The 17,248-nt window shown below is 41.7% G+C and overlaps 1 protein-coding gene across 1 annotated transcript in view; it reads left to right on the forward strand.

Annotated features, from left to right (window-relative positions):
* LRP1 (LDL receptor protein 1) overlaps window positions 1-17,248 on the forward strand; it is a 704,914-nt gene that overhangs the window by 238,123 nt on the left and 449,543 nt on the right. Inside the window, exons 9-12 of the mRNA XM_069324493.1 lie at window positions 4,173-4,332; window positions 5,063-5,288; window positions 6,841-7,015; window positions 7,865-7,996. Of these exons, the coding sequence (XP_069180594.1) occupies window positions 4,173-4,332; window positions 5,063-5,288; window positions 6,841-7,015; window positions 7,865-7,996 (693 nt within the window). The remainder of the gene's footprint in view (window positions 1-4,172; window positions 4,333-5,062; window positions 5,289-6,840; window positions 7,016-7,864; window positions 7,997-17,248) is intronic.

The following is a 17,248-nucleotide window of genomic DNA, read 5'->3' on the forward strand; positions in this document are numbered from 1 at the left end:
TTCAGCGCAGTCTGTTTCTGTTTGGTGCGTTGATCGCCTTGTGTGTGGTTTAGGTGCTTGTAGGGTGCGTTGGCCCTTTTGCGGTTTGTCTCATTGACGGGGCTGTGGGGGGGAGACTCGATCTGTTTCCTTGCACCTGGTCCCATGATTTGTGGGCCTTTCGGGTTGTTTCGTTTGGTCTGCAGTGGCATTGGGTGGCTCCTCCTCTGGGGGGGGGGGGGCCTCTTCTCCTGCGCTCTGTCAGGTGTCATCTAGGAGTTGGTTCGGTTGGGCTTGGTCTAAATGACCTCGTCCCTCAGGTGGGTTTCCCGCCTGTTTCTGGTCCCAAAATGGGACTGCGCAAACCTCAGGTACATTCTGGACTTGTCCCGTCTGAGCTCATGGGTTTATTGCTCCTCGTTTTGGTTGACTACTCCGTCTCAGGTCCGTTTTCTGTTGGAACCGGACGCTTGGATGGTGTCCCTAAACCTCAAGGATGCGGTCGATCGAGCGGACAGCACGCTAGACTTGTGATCCTGTGGTCCTGGGTTCGATCCCAGGCGCCAGCGAGAAACATTGGGTAGAGTTTCTTTCACCCTATGCCCCTGTTACCTAGCAGTAAAATAGGTACCTGGGTGTTAGTCAGCTGTCACGGGCTGCTTCCTGGGGGTGGAGGCCTGGTCGAGGACCGGGCCGCAGGGACACTAAAAAGCCCCGAAATCATCTCAAGATGACTCAAGATATATGCGTATTGGCATGTCCCAATTCCTCTGGGGAATTGGGAAGCAGTCCCTGCTTCTTGCAGGGACTGGCTCGGTTTTGTTGTAGGGGCGTCAAGATTACCGCTTTCGTTGCCTTCCATTCAGCTTGAATCTGGCGCCTCACATTTTCACACGCCTTACTCGTGTCGTGGTTGCCTGCCTGCATCTGTTAGGTGTTCAGGTTCTGGCTTTCCTCAACGACTGGCTGGTTTGGGCTCCCAGCTAGTCCACGTGTCTGCTTGCCAGGGATTTGGTTCTTTCCCAGCTCGCTTGGTTCGGGTTCTTGGTGAACTGGCGGAAGTCCCATCTAATGCTCTCTCAGGTTCGGTCTTGGCTGAGTCTTGTGTGGGACGCTCGGACCGTTTCCTTGTCTCTTCCTCTGGTGGCTGCTTCGCCTGCATTCCCGCCTTCATCTGTTCCTGAGGGGGTTCCCGGGTCACGCGGCGGTTGCTCGAGGGTTTGTGCGGGAGCCTGAACTTTGACATGAGGATCTACTTGAAGGTGTGGCTTCGTCGGCTGTTCTGGTTCCTTCGGGGACATCCCTTCCGGCTCTCTCGCGACCGCTGGGTTCGGCCTCTGGAGGGCTTTGCGTCGGTTGCTGCGTTCTCCGACTTCCTGGTTTTTTGGGGTTCAGTGCCTTGGCGCCTACCCGTGCCCTCGCTCGATGTGATCCCAGACGCATCATCTCTGGGCTGGGGCTTTGTGACCAGTGCTCACCAGGCCAGCCAGGGGCAATGAGGTCTGTCCTTCCGTCGGGCTCACAGCACGGTGGGGGAGTTCGCGGCGGTTTGGCATTAGCTTAGGAGGTGCAACCAACACTCACTTTCAGGTCGCCTCTAATTTACCAAAATCACAGAGGAATGGTGTACTATGTCCCCAAGAGCCTCCTCACACTTGCAGACATGTAGTGTTTACTCCAGCGCTGACACAGGGAACTATATTCTTCCTTACTCCGGGAGAATCAATGAAGTACAACCACCTCTGATGACAGTTGTGACTCTAGTGAGGTCATGACCTCCTGCTAGCGTCACTTCACGTCCCCAAAGTATCGACATCTCATTTCATGTCACTTATTACCAACGCTTGTCCTCGGCTAGTATCCTGAGATTACTCACTGACGTTTACTCAATGATTTAATATATACATCTTTCCTCTGACCTCTCAATCAGGTCTGGAAGGCAGAATAACTCTCGCTGGGGTAGACTTGTTCCACCTAGGCTACATGGGGCTACATGTTCCACCTAGGCCATAACAGTGTTCAAACCCCGGAAGTTTCCCACAGCTCCTCCTCTTCCAGCAGGTCGGAATAGTCCGATACCCGGCTGGTTCGGTCTTTTCCTCTGCTCTTCATGCCTAGTTATTTTGATGCGGGTTTATCATCATTTGTATGGCAAGGTGGCTTCGTTGATGGTGTCCCACCTGAGAGCTTCGTCTCAGTGACAATATGAAGTTTCCTGGTGTTCTTAACACCATTTTCTCTCTCTTCGTAGGTTGTTTTCTAATTCTGATTGGGTTGTCTTGTCCTTTCTGTCTTGGCTTTTTCAGGACCTTCATTTGAGGCCAAATACTGTCGCCTTGTATCATGTGGCACTGGCGGAGCTGCTCCAGCTTGTGTTCGGGGTGGATGTCAATTGTGTCCCGTTCCGTAAGCTTTCTTGTACTTTGTTTCACTTCCGGCCTGCTCATACGCCGACTGAGCCATCCTGGTCCTTGGACAGGGTGCTCTCCTATCTTTCCCTCTCCTCAGTTTGTGGTGGCACCTTCAGTTCAAGATTGTTTTTCCAAGGCTACTCTGTTTCTGTTGGCATTGGCCTCTGAGGGGAGCTGCAAGCTCTCCTCTGGCGCAGGGGTTTCTGCTCTTTCAGTCCTGGTAGTAGGTTTGTTCAGTAGCAGCGTTCTCCTTCTTTTTCTGGTGAAAACGAGATGGCTGCTTTCTAGAGGGATCCTTGGCTCATTGATGTTTGGTTGGAGAGGCCGGGGGTGCATCATGTATTGTTTCCGGGTGAAGCTCTCCGCTGTTATCTCCGCGCTTCTGCTTCGGGGACTGGGGTTGCGCTTTGGGTTCATCCGGTATCCCTCGTTCCCTGTTCCAGGACTCGAGTCACCCAGGTTGTCTACAGGGTCATTAAGTCTAGCCAGCCTGTGGTCTGTCCCTGTGCCCATGACGTTAGAAAGTTTTCTGCATTGGCTGCCTTGTTTAGCAACATGTCTTGGGCTGATATTCGGGCACAAGGATTTTTGTTGTTGAACAGGGTCCTGGTCTCACATTATTTGGTTATTGTTCCTGCTCCTAGGCATTTCTGTGTTGCTTTGGGTTGCAGGTTGCAGTCAGTTGTCTCTACTTTGCATTTGAGAGGTTTGTGGCTACTGCCTCCCGGGTATGTCCCTCTTTTTCCTTATCATTGGTTATGTAGCTCCAGGGAGCCGAAGGGGCTCCCCACAGAAAACCAGCAATGAATGTAATGAAATGCCATTTTCTGGGTGAGCCCCGGAGGCTCCCTGGTAACCCTCCCTCCCTCCGGTCAGCAGTTTTTCATGTTATTTAATGCTTAGCTTCCAAACTGGAGTGCTGGGTAGCCGGCATGGGGAGAGGAGGGCTGCATGGACGAGCAGCGCAGCAGTGTATTTGGACATTTGCTTGTTTGTTTGTTTCCTTGGGATTGTAGGGAGTTCTACCTCTCTGTTCAGTTTTCTTTGTACTTTTCTTACCATGTGGGATTTGTTTCATTATGCTTACCTTTCTGGGTGTCTAACCCAGGTCAATAGCAGATAAAGAAAACCCACAACCATAGGGGGATTTTCCAGGGCCATTGCTCCCTGCAACCTCTCTGAGGGGGGGCCAGGTTCTGGCTCATGGTCCCCGATAGGTCGAACTCCATAGACTAATGCCCCGGTCTAATATGTCACACATTAGCCCTATGGCTCCAGGGAGCCTCCGGGGCTCACCCAGAAAATGGTGTTTCATTACATTCAACGCTGGTTTTTTGTAGCATTTCTAAGTCCAAAGACAGATGAAAATGTATGTAAATGCTATGTAGACTTATGACCAAATGTCTGGTAAATCTACTATCAAATTTGCTATAAAGTCAAGTAATGAATAAAAGCACTCTCAGCACACCACAATACCTACATAGCACTCATGCTAATTATATTGTGGGGTAATTAAAGTTAGGTCTGGAGTTTACCTGGAGTTGTTGTTGTCCTATTCCCTAAGCCTGGCCTGCAGCTAGGTTTTTTTGTGATAACTTGATCTAAGAGGTTGTTGCTTGGAGCAGCCTGCAGGCCCCCATATCCATTACAATCTGGTTCATGTGGCACTTCCTGTAAATATGCTTTACATTTGTTGCTTTCACAATTTAATTTATTGAAATATACAGTTCAAATATACATTTTACGTTGCGTTTATTTTTCTCTTATTTGCGTGCATTTCAGATGTACACGATATTGCCCGAGATTGGGTGACTGGGAATTGGTACATATTGGACAGGAGAGAGATGATCTTCATGTGTAATGCAACCATGCAGGTGTGCATCACCCTGATGGATGTGTTTCTAAGTGAACCAAGAAGCATTGCTCTCGATCCCAGCTCAGGGTAAGATATTGTACACTCTACTAGGATTTTAAAGCTTGTCTTGAGATTATCTTGAGATAATTTCGGGGCTTTTAGTGTCCCCGCGGCCCCAGGAAGCAGTCCGTGACAGCTGACTAACACCCAGGTACCTATTTTACTGCTAGGTAACAGGGGCATAGGGTGAAAGAAACTCTGCCCATTGTTTCTCGCTGGCACCCGGGATCGAACCCGGAACCACGGGATCATAAGTCCAGTGTGCTGTCCGCTCGGCTGACCGGCTCCCTTATGAAGGTTTCAATAAATTGTATGTAATTGCTTCTCAGCATTGACATCTAAATGATGACCAAACCACACACTAGAAGATGAAGAGATGACAACATTTCAGTCCGTCCTGAACTATTATCAAGTCACAGTTGATTTGACAATGGTCCAGGATGGACCGAAACGTCGTCGTCTCTTCGTGTTCTAGTGTGTGGTTTGGTCATTATATCTTCAGCCACATTGTTGTGATTTATCATCTGCATATTAACATCTAAATGTATTCTCAGTATTAACATTAAACTGTTATTCTCAGTATTGACATTAAACTGTAATTCTCAGTATTGACAGTTCAGTGCTATTCTCAGTACTGTATTAAGATCTTGCCTTCAATTGCTGCCTTCATTTTGGAGACCATCATCGTATGTAGTAGAATGAATGTGAAAAATAACTACCCAAAAAGTTTATTATAATTGTCATATTTTTTCTACAGATACATGTTCTTCACCAACTGGGGTACAACAGACCCCAAACTGGAACGGGCCCTAATGGATGGAACTCAGAGACAAGGAATTGTCCATACTAAGATTGTTTACCCTTTTGGTGTTACTCTTGATTACCCAAATAAGCATGTATATTGGGTTGATGGCTACCTCAGCCATGTTGAAAGGGTCGACTACAGTGGAGGCAATCGACGAATTATCATAAAGCTCAAAACTGTAAGTTTTTTACACTAATACTTTATTGTAATTGCTAATTAAAAATAATAACACCTATTTAACTCTCTAACTGTAGGCATAATATGTACCTATTCCCCTCATGCACACACAAAAATATTAAGAAAGCATTGAATGTATTGAAGTGATCATTGATAGGTCACTCATTAACTTCTTGAGCTACCAAGCACTGGAGCTACCAAGCCTTAGGTATTACACCAAACTTCTAAGGCCCACTTGAGCATATAGGGAGCCAAGACCTGAACCTCTCTTGGAGGGGAGCTTGGGGCCTTGGGAACTTCAAAAAATTCCACCCTGAAATGGAAACTCGTCTAAGCAAGCAACTGCTTGCATGTGGTTAGTAACCCATAAGGAAAAGTAGCTAGTTAATCATAGCTACAGGGAAATCTTTGAGCATGACTACCCACCTGTCACCAAACTCCAGCCCAGGCAACCTGGGGGTCCTCACAAACCAGTGAAGGGCTCCATCACTAACCCCCCTCCCCCCCCCCTTTTCAACTAACTCACAATGGCACCTTGGCAGAGGAAGTCAGTGTTTCTGAAAGGGAGACAAATGATGGAGAAAACAGGTAAGATGGCCGAGGCTGTCATGTTTGAGCCAAAGGGATGAGAGTGAGAAACTAAACATGGGACCAGCAGATGCATGAATCCCTGGTAACATATAGCTTATTATACTGTATTCTTAGTGCTCATTTCATCAGCATGTATTCATTGTCCTGCATTATGTTCATGTGTTCATTACTGTGTTCTTACCCAAATATATAAACAAGTGTTGTATAATGTTTGATAGTGGTATTTGTGAGTAATATCATATACACTACTCTACTGTGCAACTTTGGATCCCTCTAGGCCTGTTATCATAGTTTTAAGAACTGTATCATATACTTTTGAAATTGTAATTATAGTTATAACTTTGTAGAATTTCATGTTTTGTGGGATTCAATTAAGACCAGGGATGCCATTTTTGAGCACATAAGTGACTGAACTTACACTGGTTCAATGCTGCTCTTTAAGAGCACCATAGATAAGCTTTTAATAGACAAGATAAAGTATTTTAATATGTATTCCGATATATTTGGTCCTAGGAAATATTGTCATAAAATTAGATTTATAGGAATATACAGTATTTGGTAATGTTTTCTTGATGGGCAATATGGACTACATTATTTATAGGCATAATTGCACGATGAATGTCCATCTTAGGCTAAATATATTGGAGGATGAAAGACCTTCTATAGGCGTAATATATTGGAGGGTGAAAGACCTTCTATAGGCGTAATATATTGGAGGGTGAAAGACCTTCTATAGGCATAATATATTGGAGGGTGAAAGACCTTCTATAGGCGTAATATATTGGATGGTGAAAGACCTTCTATAGGCGTAATATATTGGAGGATAAAAGACCTTTTATAGGCATAATATATTGGAGGATAAAAGACCTTTTATGGACATAATATATTGCAGGAAAAAAGACCTTTTATAGGCATAATATATTGGAGGATAAAAGACCTTTTATAGGCGTAATATATTGCAGGATGAAAGACCATTTGGAATCTCGCTGTTTGAGAATTCTTTATTTGTGACAAGTTGGAAAGACAACAGCATCAAGCAGATCAACAAGTTTCACACACACAATGTTACAACTTTCCACACAAACTTGACTGAGCCAATGCACATCCACGTCTTCCATCGTCAAAGGCAGCCAAATGGTTTGTAATATTTTCTCCTTTTTATACTGTCTGTTATACTGAAAAGTAATAGTGTTTAACAATACAAGATACTTGGTTGTATTAAAGTATGTTTTCTCATACAGTGTTCTCATGGTGTATGTTTTTTTATTTTATTTATATATACAAGAGTTCTCACATTCTTGTACAACGACTAGCACATTAGCATTTCGGACAGGTCCTTAATCCTAATTTCCCCCGGAATACGACCCATCAAATCATTTAACAACCAGGCACCCATTCACTGCTGGGTGAACAGAGGTGTGCAGTTAAGGATTTCCGTCTAGTCAATCATTCCCGGTCAGGATACCAACCCAGGTCAAATTGCTTGCGAAGCGCAGGGCGAGTGTCTTACCACTGCGCCACGGAGACTGCTGATATAGTACATTGCTTACGGATCTTACAAAAAACTGGGAGGTATTCCAGGGTTAAGAGTTACATTACAGTTCATATAAATTTTTTATAAATGTTGACCTCATTACAAGATATAATCCAGAATTCCAGTATGATTTCTGTTTAAAATCTTGTTATAATTGGTTTATTTAATCTTGACTTATACAAAATCCATAAATGTGGTTTTAATATGTCTGATTTTTTTATAAATGTCATAGTTAACTACAGATTTGTGTGCTTTTTGGGCTGTGGTTAACACATTGTATAATTTTTGGTTATAATGTTCAGAGACTACAGCTGTAGTTTAAAACTTACTTGGAGTAATAGTAGAAATAATATCATTGATGTAATTTATTGGGAACTGAATAATAAACTGATCCAAAATGGTTACGTAAGTACGTTTGATAGGTCAGAAGCATTTTCCACATTGTCTTTCAGTTGAGCATCCGTGTGGTGTGTATAATGGAGGTTGTCAGCACATTTGTATCCCATTATGGAAGGATGGACTGGCTGTTGTCTCGTGTCATTGTCAACCCGGACACATACTTGGCCCAGGAGGCTCCTGTGTAGGTAATGTATATTTACTGTATTTATTTTACATTATGTGAGTCTCAACATATTTATTTGCATATATGATTAGGTTTGCATGAAGTTTCAAGCGCTTTCTATTCTTATAGTACAGTAATGATTAAGACCAGGGAAAGGGATAACTGTCACTACTCAGCTGATCACCCAAGGAAACAAGGGTACTGAAAACATATTAGAAAGTTTTCTTTTGCAAACAGAGAGGTAGACGGTTGGAACAAGTTAAGTGAGAAGGTGGTGGATGCCAAAACCGTCAGTAGCTTCAAAGCATTATACAACAAAGAGTACTGGGAAGACGGGACACCACGAGCGTAGCTCTCATCCTGTAACTACACTTAGGTTATTATACTTGGGTAATTACTTGCTGTATGAGCTTATTTAGTTCCTTCTTGAAAACCTCAACATTTACGACAGTAGTACAGTATAATCTTTTCTAGCTCGGCTCCTGGGTCGCTCCTTGTAGCTAGACAGTCAGTAGGCATCCATCAGTCTCAGGAGACTATGGAGTTGCGCTCTGGTTGTTGGTCTGTAGTGGCCTCTCCAAGGCGCAAAGCCAGGGTAGGTTGATACGGAGGAGAAGCTGTTACCCAAGCAGCAGATCCCCACTCTCCACAGCGCCGAAAGTCTCCAATGGAAAGGCAAATGCAAATACGATTGGTTCCAGCGCCGTCGCAGTGTTAAATTGTACAGTTGCATGTGGGTGTAGCTACCCATCCACATAGCTATAGGGAGCCTCTGAGGAGCCCACCAGAAAGAGGCATCTTGTTACATTCAACACTGAATTATTTGCTGTAGAAGGTTAAAGGTTTGTGTACCTCTGAATCTTAGTGTTTTCTAAGTGTGGTTTTGATATTCCTATTCATCATTGGGTATATTGTCTTCTTACCATATCTCTCATTCCAGTACATTGTTACCGTAGACTTCTGGTTCTTCATGATGGGATCACTTCCTGTGATATCTCTCACTCCAGTACATTGTTACCGTAGACTTCTGGTTCTTCATGGTGGGATCACTTCCTGTGATATCTCTCACTCCAGTACATTGTTACCGTAGACTTCTGGTTCTTCATGGTGGGATCACTTCCTGTAATATCTCTCACTCCAGTATATTGTTACCGTAGACTTCTGGTTCTTCATGGTGGGATCACTTCCTGTGATATCTCTCACTCCAGTACATTGTTACCGTAGACTTCTGGTTCTTCATGGTGGGATCACTTCCTGTGATATCTCTCACTCCAGTACATTGTTATCGTAGTCTTCTGGTTCTTCATAGTGGGATCACTTCCTGTGATATCTCTCACTCATACACTCAAAGAATTTTGTTCAAAGAGTAGCTTCCCTGTTGAAAGCTCTTGTTCATAGCTCTTGGTCACAGCTCTCATTCAAAGTGCTTATTACATCAATACCAGAACTACCCAGAATGCCTTCCTCAAGCACTCGCATGCACAAACACCTAACACATTTTTATGATATGATGTAGCTTCCCAAGCTACATAGTGAATACATGTTACAAAGCAAACTTTTGTGCAGATTATGTCAAAAGTTATATAATTATGTAGGAGTATATTGACAACCTTGGTGGTAGCTTTGTATTTTAAATTCGTAAGTGTAAATGTAAAGTTATTTAACAGTCAATGTCTCAGCTTGCATGGATGTGAACTATGGGATGTTCAAAATGTTAAATACAGTAAGCTAAATTGTGAATGGAGGAAATGCTCAAGACATCATGGGAGTCCATTCTAGCACTCTCATTGCCATCTCCTGCCTGGCCTCATGTCCTCACAACACTTGAAGAAATAATATACAAACAAATGATATGCTTTTGTCTGAGGGGAATTACCCATCCAGCAAAAAATAAGTTCTTCTCTGAGAGGGCTTACCTCAGTAGCTCCCCCAAGCTAGCCTCCTGGTTGGCTCCAAGTCTAACGTACTCCACCCAGCCCTTGTGAGTCCGGACCACCTACCACAAGCTTAATCTAGTCCCTTCATTAGAGTTGAGCGGATACTAGATCAGCCCGAACCAAGAGGAAAATACCACACCACAAAGGTAGTGTACCCCCCAAAAGAAGCAACCACATGGAAAAACATTGGTAACTAAGACAACAATGTACACATTATACTAAAAGCTCTTGCGATCACATCCACAATTTTTATCACAACCCAGCCGAAAAAACACCTTGAGACTTTTTTAATACCAGAATAAGAACATTGTGTTTTACACTGATAGTGTTAATAAAGCTTAAAGTCATACAGAAAATATTGCATATAGTTGTGAATTTTGCTGTGTTAATAAACCTTAATATTTGACTGCCTATACATTGCAGCTGCCAGTGCTGTAGCGGATAACGCCCTCACCCCACACCTCTCACCACCGATATTGGCCTTGGGCTCTGATCCTTAACTGTTCGTCCCTGTTCACCCAGCAGTAATTGCAAACCATTTGGCAGATCTTGTTCCAGGGAAAACTAGTAGAGAAAGGTTTAAGATGAGCTATGGGAAGGGAAAGAAGTTCTTAAGCCTCCTAATTGTGGTATAAGCTCTTAAGCCTCCTGTATGTATAAGTCACATTTATTCTTCAGTGTTAAAACAATAAAATTCTATAATAAAATACTAGGCCTGAAATGCATTTTATTTTTCCCTAAAAATTTTGTTCCAAATACTATTTGGTCTGGTATTAAATAAGTTTCAAGGAACACATCCCTATTGATAACTGGGAGGCTCCAAATTTTTGCTGCGTTAATTAGGGACGTTAACTTTGAGAATGCTTTATGTACAGACAAACCTCGTTTAGTGTGGATGATGCTTGTTGTACAGGATATTTGTAGCATAGTAGCAATAGAAATGCTTATACACCATAGTTTATCACCTAATACATTACAGGTTCATTGAGTTAGTGGAACTATTTTACACAAGAGAAAATGTTAAGGCTGGATGTTGGGATTATATCTGTATACTGTACCTGGACTTCCCAGGTAGACGCACCACCAATTGAGCTGTGATGATCTTGGTTGCTTAGATCATCATGGTTCAGTTGATGATGTGCATGGCTATCGTACAGTCTCAATATTTGTTCAAGAATCTTATATTCTTTTGATTTTATTGTGCAATTCTACGTAATAATTAACAAAATTTTATAAATAAATACTCTATACAATATTTTCTCTAGTGACTGAGCAGTCATACTTGTCGATGATAGTGGTCTGTCATCTTCTAGTGTGTGGTTTGGTCATTATAGTGGTCTGTTGTTTACTGCCTTTTCTATCACTGTTGTTTTTGTAAACTGGGACTATATTTGCCTCTTTCTATGTCGGCAGATTTTCCTGTTTGTGAAGATGTCTGAAGAAATAATCTATAGCAGGTTGCCAACTTCATGATTATGTTCTCTTGGTGCCCAAAGTTTAACTTCATCTGGTCCAACTGCTTTATTTCTAAATCAAACATTAATTGTATGTTGTCTCCAGATACATATGTGCTCTAGGTTACATTCAATGGTCCATAGTGTACACTATTTTAACAGCCGAATAGATGTATGAATACGTATGCATTCATATGTATGAATATGCTTTAAAACTTCATTTAAGGTTTTTACATTTCCTTTTGTTACCTGTTCTCACTCTCAAAATATTGTACTTATAATGCTGTTTGTATTAAATAAATTTAAGCTGCAATGCATTTTGTAATTGTCCGCTATCACAATCTCAAAGTTTCCTTCTTCCTTTCTTTTCATTACTGTGGAGTTGTTTCAAGTGTGTTGGTATTTCTGATATGCTTGTGGATTAGGTCTTTTCTTATTTACATGCCATTTCTCTTTCTAAGCCTTTCTTTATAACCTCAGGTTTCTTTCTTATAATTTTGGAATTGTCTGGCATTTCTGAGCACTTGTCTGGCATTTCTGAGCACTTGTCTGGCATTTCTGAGCACTTGTCTTGCATTTCTGACCACTTGTCTGGCATTTCTGACCACTTGTCTGGCATTTCTGAGCACTTCTATGGCATTTCTGAGCAATTGTCTGCAATTTCTGAGTACTTTTCTCAACTGTTGTACCCCATTTTATTGGGTGGTGTTAGTGCAGTTGGTTCATTCTTGAATCACAATTGGAAATTCCGGGTTCAAATCCCGAGCAGAACAGAAATGATTTGGCATGTTATGTTGACCAGACCACACACTAGAAGGTGAAGGGACGACGATGTTTTGGTCCGTCCTAGACTATTCTCAAGTTAATTGTCCAGGACGAGAATGGTCTAGGACGGACCGAAACGTCGTCGTCCCTTCACCTTCTAGTGTGTGATCTGGTCAACATACTTCAGCCATGTTATTGTGACTCATCGCCTGCATTTGGCATATTTTCTTTCACCTAATGCCTTTGCTCACCTAACAATACATAGGTACCCAGAAGTTAGTCAGCTGTTGTAGAGTTGCATCCTGGGTAGGGTCAGTAGTTTGACCTTGAGAGATCCCGATACCATTCTAACGTAACTATCTAAGTGTAGTTACAGGATGAGAGCTACGCTTTTGGTGTCCCATCTTCCCAACACTCTTTGTTATACAACGCTTTGAAAGTAGTGACAGTTTTGGCCTCTGCCACCTTATTTACCTATTCTAACTGTCTACCACTCTATTTGCAAAAGTGAATTTTTTAACATTTCTTGAGCAGTTTTGTTTAGTTGTATTAAATCTTTGACCTCTTGTTCTTTAAGTTCCAGGTCTCAAGAATTCTTCTCATCAGTGTTGTCAGTTCCCATTACTGTTATACATACACAAGTTGCCTGCTCCTCAACATTACTGTTATACATACACAAGTTGCCTGCTCCCAACATTACTGTTATACATACACAAGCTGCCTGCTCCTCAACATTACTGTTATACATACACAAGCTGCCTGCTCCCCAACATTACTGTTATACATACACAAGTTGCCTGCTCCTCAACATTACTGTTATACATACACAAGTTGCCTGCTCCCAACATTACTGTTATACATACACAAGCTGCCTGCTCCTCAACATTACTGTTATACATACACAAGTTGCCTGCTCCTCAACATTACTGTTATACGTACACAAGTTGCCTGCTCCTCAACATTACTGTTATACATACACAAGTTGCCTGCTCCCAACATTACTGTTATACATACACAAGCTGCCTGCTCCTCAACATTACTGTTATACATACACAAGCTGCCTGCTCCCCAACATTATTATTATACATACACAAGTTGCCTGCTCCTCAACATTACTGTTATACATACACAAGTTGCCTGCTCCCAACATTACTGTTATACATACACAAGCTGCCTGCTCCCCAACATTATTATTATACATACACAAGCTGCCTGCTCCTCAACATTATTATTATACATACACAAGCTGCCTGCTCCTCAACATTACTGTTATACATACACAAGTTGCATGCTCCTCAACATTACTGTTATACATACACAAGTTGCATGCTCCTCAACATTACTGTTATACATACACAAGTTGCCTGCTCCTCAACATTACTGTTATACATACACAAGCTGCCTGCTCCTCAACATTACTGTTATACATACACAAGTTGCATGCTCCTCAACATTACTGTTATACATACACAAGTTGCATGCTCCTCAACATTACTGTTATACATACACAAGTTGCATGCTCCTCAACATTACTGTTATACATACACAAGTTGCATGCTCCTCAACATTACTATTATACATACACAAGCTGCCTGCTCCTCAACATTACTATTATACATACACAAGCTGCCTGCTCCTCAACATTACTGTTATACATACACAAGCTGCCTGCTCCTCAACATTACTGTTATACATACACAAGTTGCATGCTCCTCAACATTACTGTTATACATACACAAGCTGCCTGCTCCCAACATTACTCTTATACATAAACCTGACTTCAGAAGAGGACATTATGGGGATCTTAGAATTTTTTTTAATGAGTATAATTGGACAGACTTGTTGCAGGGCAATTAAGTAAATGAGATGTATGTCAAGTTTTGATAAATATATGATAAAGGCACAAAAAAATTAATACCAAAGCAGAGATGCAGAACCAGGAAACAGGATTGGTTCGACAGAAATTGTGAGAGGGCCAGAGACCAACAAATACAAAAATGGAATCAATATAGAAGAGGCCAAACCCCCAAACATATCAGCGATACAAAGATGCGAGAAACAACTACACGGCAGTGAGGAGAGAGGCAGAAAGAAATTTTGAAAAACTGATTGCGGACAAATATAAAACAGAACCAGGCCTATTCTATAAATTCAAAAACAATAAATTGCAGGTACAGGATAATATTCAAAGAATGAAAATAGAAACAGATTCACAGAAAATTAAAAGGAAATGTGTGAAACATTAAACGAAAAGTTCCAAAATGTGTTTGAGCAAAATAAAATCTTCAGGGAACCAGACACAATAAGTATTCCAGAGAACAACATAGAGCACGTAGAGGTGTCTAGAGACGAAGTGGAAAAAATGCTCAAGGAGCTAAGTAAGAACAAAGCAGTTGGTCCAGATGGAGTTTCACCATGGGTACTGAGAGAATGTGCACTTGAGCTCAGCATTCCACTTCAACTGATTTTTCAGGCATCCCTGTGTACACGAGTCATAGCTGATGTGTGGAAAAAGGCTAATATAGTTCCAGTCTTCAAAAGTGGCAGCAGGGTAGACCCCCTCAATTATAGACCTGTATCATTGATAAGTGTAATAGGTCAAAATATTGGAAAAAATAATTAAAACTAAATGAGTAGAACACCTGGAGAAATATGATATAATATCAGACAGACAGTATGGCTTTCAATCCAGAAGATCCTGTGTAATGAATTTACTCAGTTTCTATGATCGAGCCACAGAGATTTTACAGGAAAGAGATGGTTGGGCTGACTGCATCTATCTGGACCTAAAAAAGGCTTTTGACAGAGTTCCACATAAGAGGTTGTTCTGGAAACTGGAACATATTGGAGGGGTGACAGGTAAGCTTCTAACATAGATGAAAAATTTCCTGATAGAAAAATGAGGACAGTAATCAGCGGCAATGTATCAGATTGGAGGAGTGTCACAAGTGGAGTACCACAGGGTTCAGTTCTTGCACCAGTAATGTTCATTGTCTACATAACCGATCTACCAGTGGGAATACAGAATTATATGAACATGTTTGCTGATGATGCTAAGATAATAGGGAAGATAAGAAACTTAGATGATTGTCATGTCCTTCAAGAGGACCGGGACAAAATAAGTAAATGGAGCACCACTTGGCAAATGAAATTTAATGTGAATAAATGCTATGTTATGGAATTTGGATTTGGAGAACATAGACCCCACACAACCTATAAATTATGTGAGAAATTTTTAAAAGAATTCTGACAAAGAAAGAGATCTAGGGGTGGTTTTAGATAGAAAACTGTCATCTGAGGAACACATTAAGAACATTGTGCAAGGAGCCTACACAACACTTTCTAACTTCAGAATTGCTTTTAAATACATGGATGGAGAAATACTAAAGCAATTGTTCATCACTTTTGTTAGAAAAAGATGGAATATGCAGCGGTTGTGTGGTGCCCATACAACCGTTGCAGCCACCACCAAGAAGGTGGTGGAGGCCAAAACTGTCAGTAATTTCAGAGCGTTATATGACAGTGCTGGGAAGACAGGACACCATGAGCGTAGCTCTTATCCTGTAACTACACTTGGGTAATTACACTTAGGTAATTACACACACACATCCCCAGAAAGCAGCCCATAACAGCTGTCTAACTCCCAAGTACCTATTTACTGCTAGGTAACAGGGGCATCAGGGTGAAATAAACTGCCCATTGTTCCTTGCTAGGAATCAAACCCCGGACCACAGGAGTATGTATCCAGCATGCTGTTCACTCAGCCACCAATGCCCTGTGTATGTACAGTGTGTCTGTGTGTCACTTTGCATGTTCAGTGGTGCCTTGGTTAAGGAATTTAATCCGTTCCGGCACCGAGCTCTTCATGTGAAACGCTCGTCTTTCGAAACAACAACACTGTTGTCGGAGGCATTTGAGAACCAGCAGGAACGCTAGGAAGCACCACGTGGTTTTCTTGTTAACTGAGCAGCAGCTTGTCAATCAAATCAAATTTTCTGTGAGTGTCTCACACGCTACCTGAAATGCTCGTAGATAGGGCTGCTCGTCACCCGAGATTCCTCTGTATATGCATGTCCCTGCACTACTGTGAATATTTCTGTCACTGTCTCTCTCTCTGTCACTATGTATATGAGATTGTGTCAAATATTTTAAATAAAGGAATGATGACATTTCGGTCTGTCCTGGACCTTTATCAAGTCAAGTAAAGAGTGGTAGAGACAGTCAGTATATAAGGTAATGATGTGAGTTGAAAGCCAAGAAGATTTAAGTATACTATTGGAGTATATATAAAAAAAGAACACAGAAGGCCTAATAGCAAAGAGAAAGAGGTGAAATAGAGAGATATGAACAGAAGAGAATGAAAAGATTGAGAGCATAAAGCTAAGTCATATCATGTTTGTTAAAATGGTAAGAACATTTAACTGTGTATTGAGAAAGCAAAGAATCAACAACAACAAAACCAGGACTCAGGTTTATGTTGGGCATGAAGATGACCTGACAAGATGGTTTCTAGGAAGTGTAATTATCTAAGTGTAGTTACAGGATGCTAGCTATGCTTGTGGTGTCTTGTCTTCCCAGCACTCTTTGTCATACAACACTTTGAAACTACTGACAATTTTGTCCTCCACCACCTTCTCACCTAACTTGTTCTAACTGTTTACCACTCTTTGCGAAAGTGAACTTTCTTATATTTCTTCGGCAACTTTGTTTAGTTAGCTTAAATCTATGACCTCTAGTTCTTGAAGTTCCAGGTCTCAGGAATTCATTCCTGTCAATTTTGTTGATTCCCGAGTTTGAGGTGTTGTCTGTTAGTTTTGTTACAAATCAATGGTCAGTTTTACTGCATTCTTCTGCCACTTGTTGGGTCGCTATACACTGGTTGGGTGGCTAGAAGAAGAAATCGAACAGAATCTGAAGCATTCATATCAGATTGAAGAAAGGCAAATTAGAACAGAAAGCAATTCATGAAATAAAGAAAAACCCAAAATATTTCTTCACATATGCTAAATCAAAAGCAAAAACCACTGCCAGTATTGGTCCTATTCGTACTAGTGAAGGTTCATATACTGAGGATGACAAAGAAATTAGTGAAATCCTAAAAAAACAGTTTGAGGACAT

The sequence above is a fragment of the Procambarus clarkii genome, chromosome 14 (assembly GCF_040958095.1).
Source record: "Procambarus clarkii isolate CNS0578487 chromosome 14, FALCON_Pclarkii_2.0, whole genome shotgun sequence".
NCBI lineage: Eukaryota > Metazoa > Arthropoda > Malacostraca > Decapoda > Cambaridae > Procambarus > Procambarus clarkii.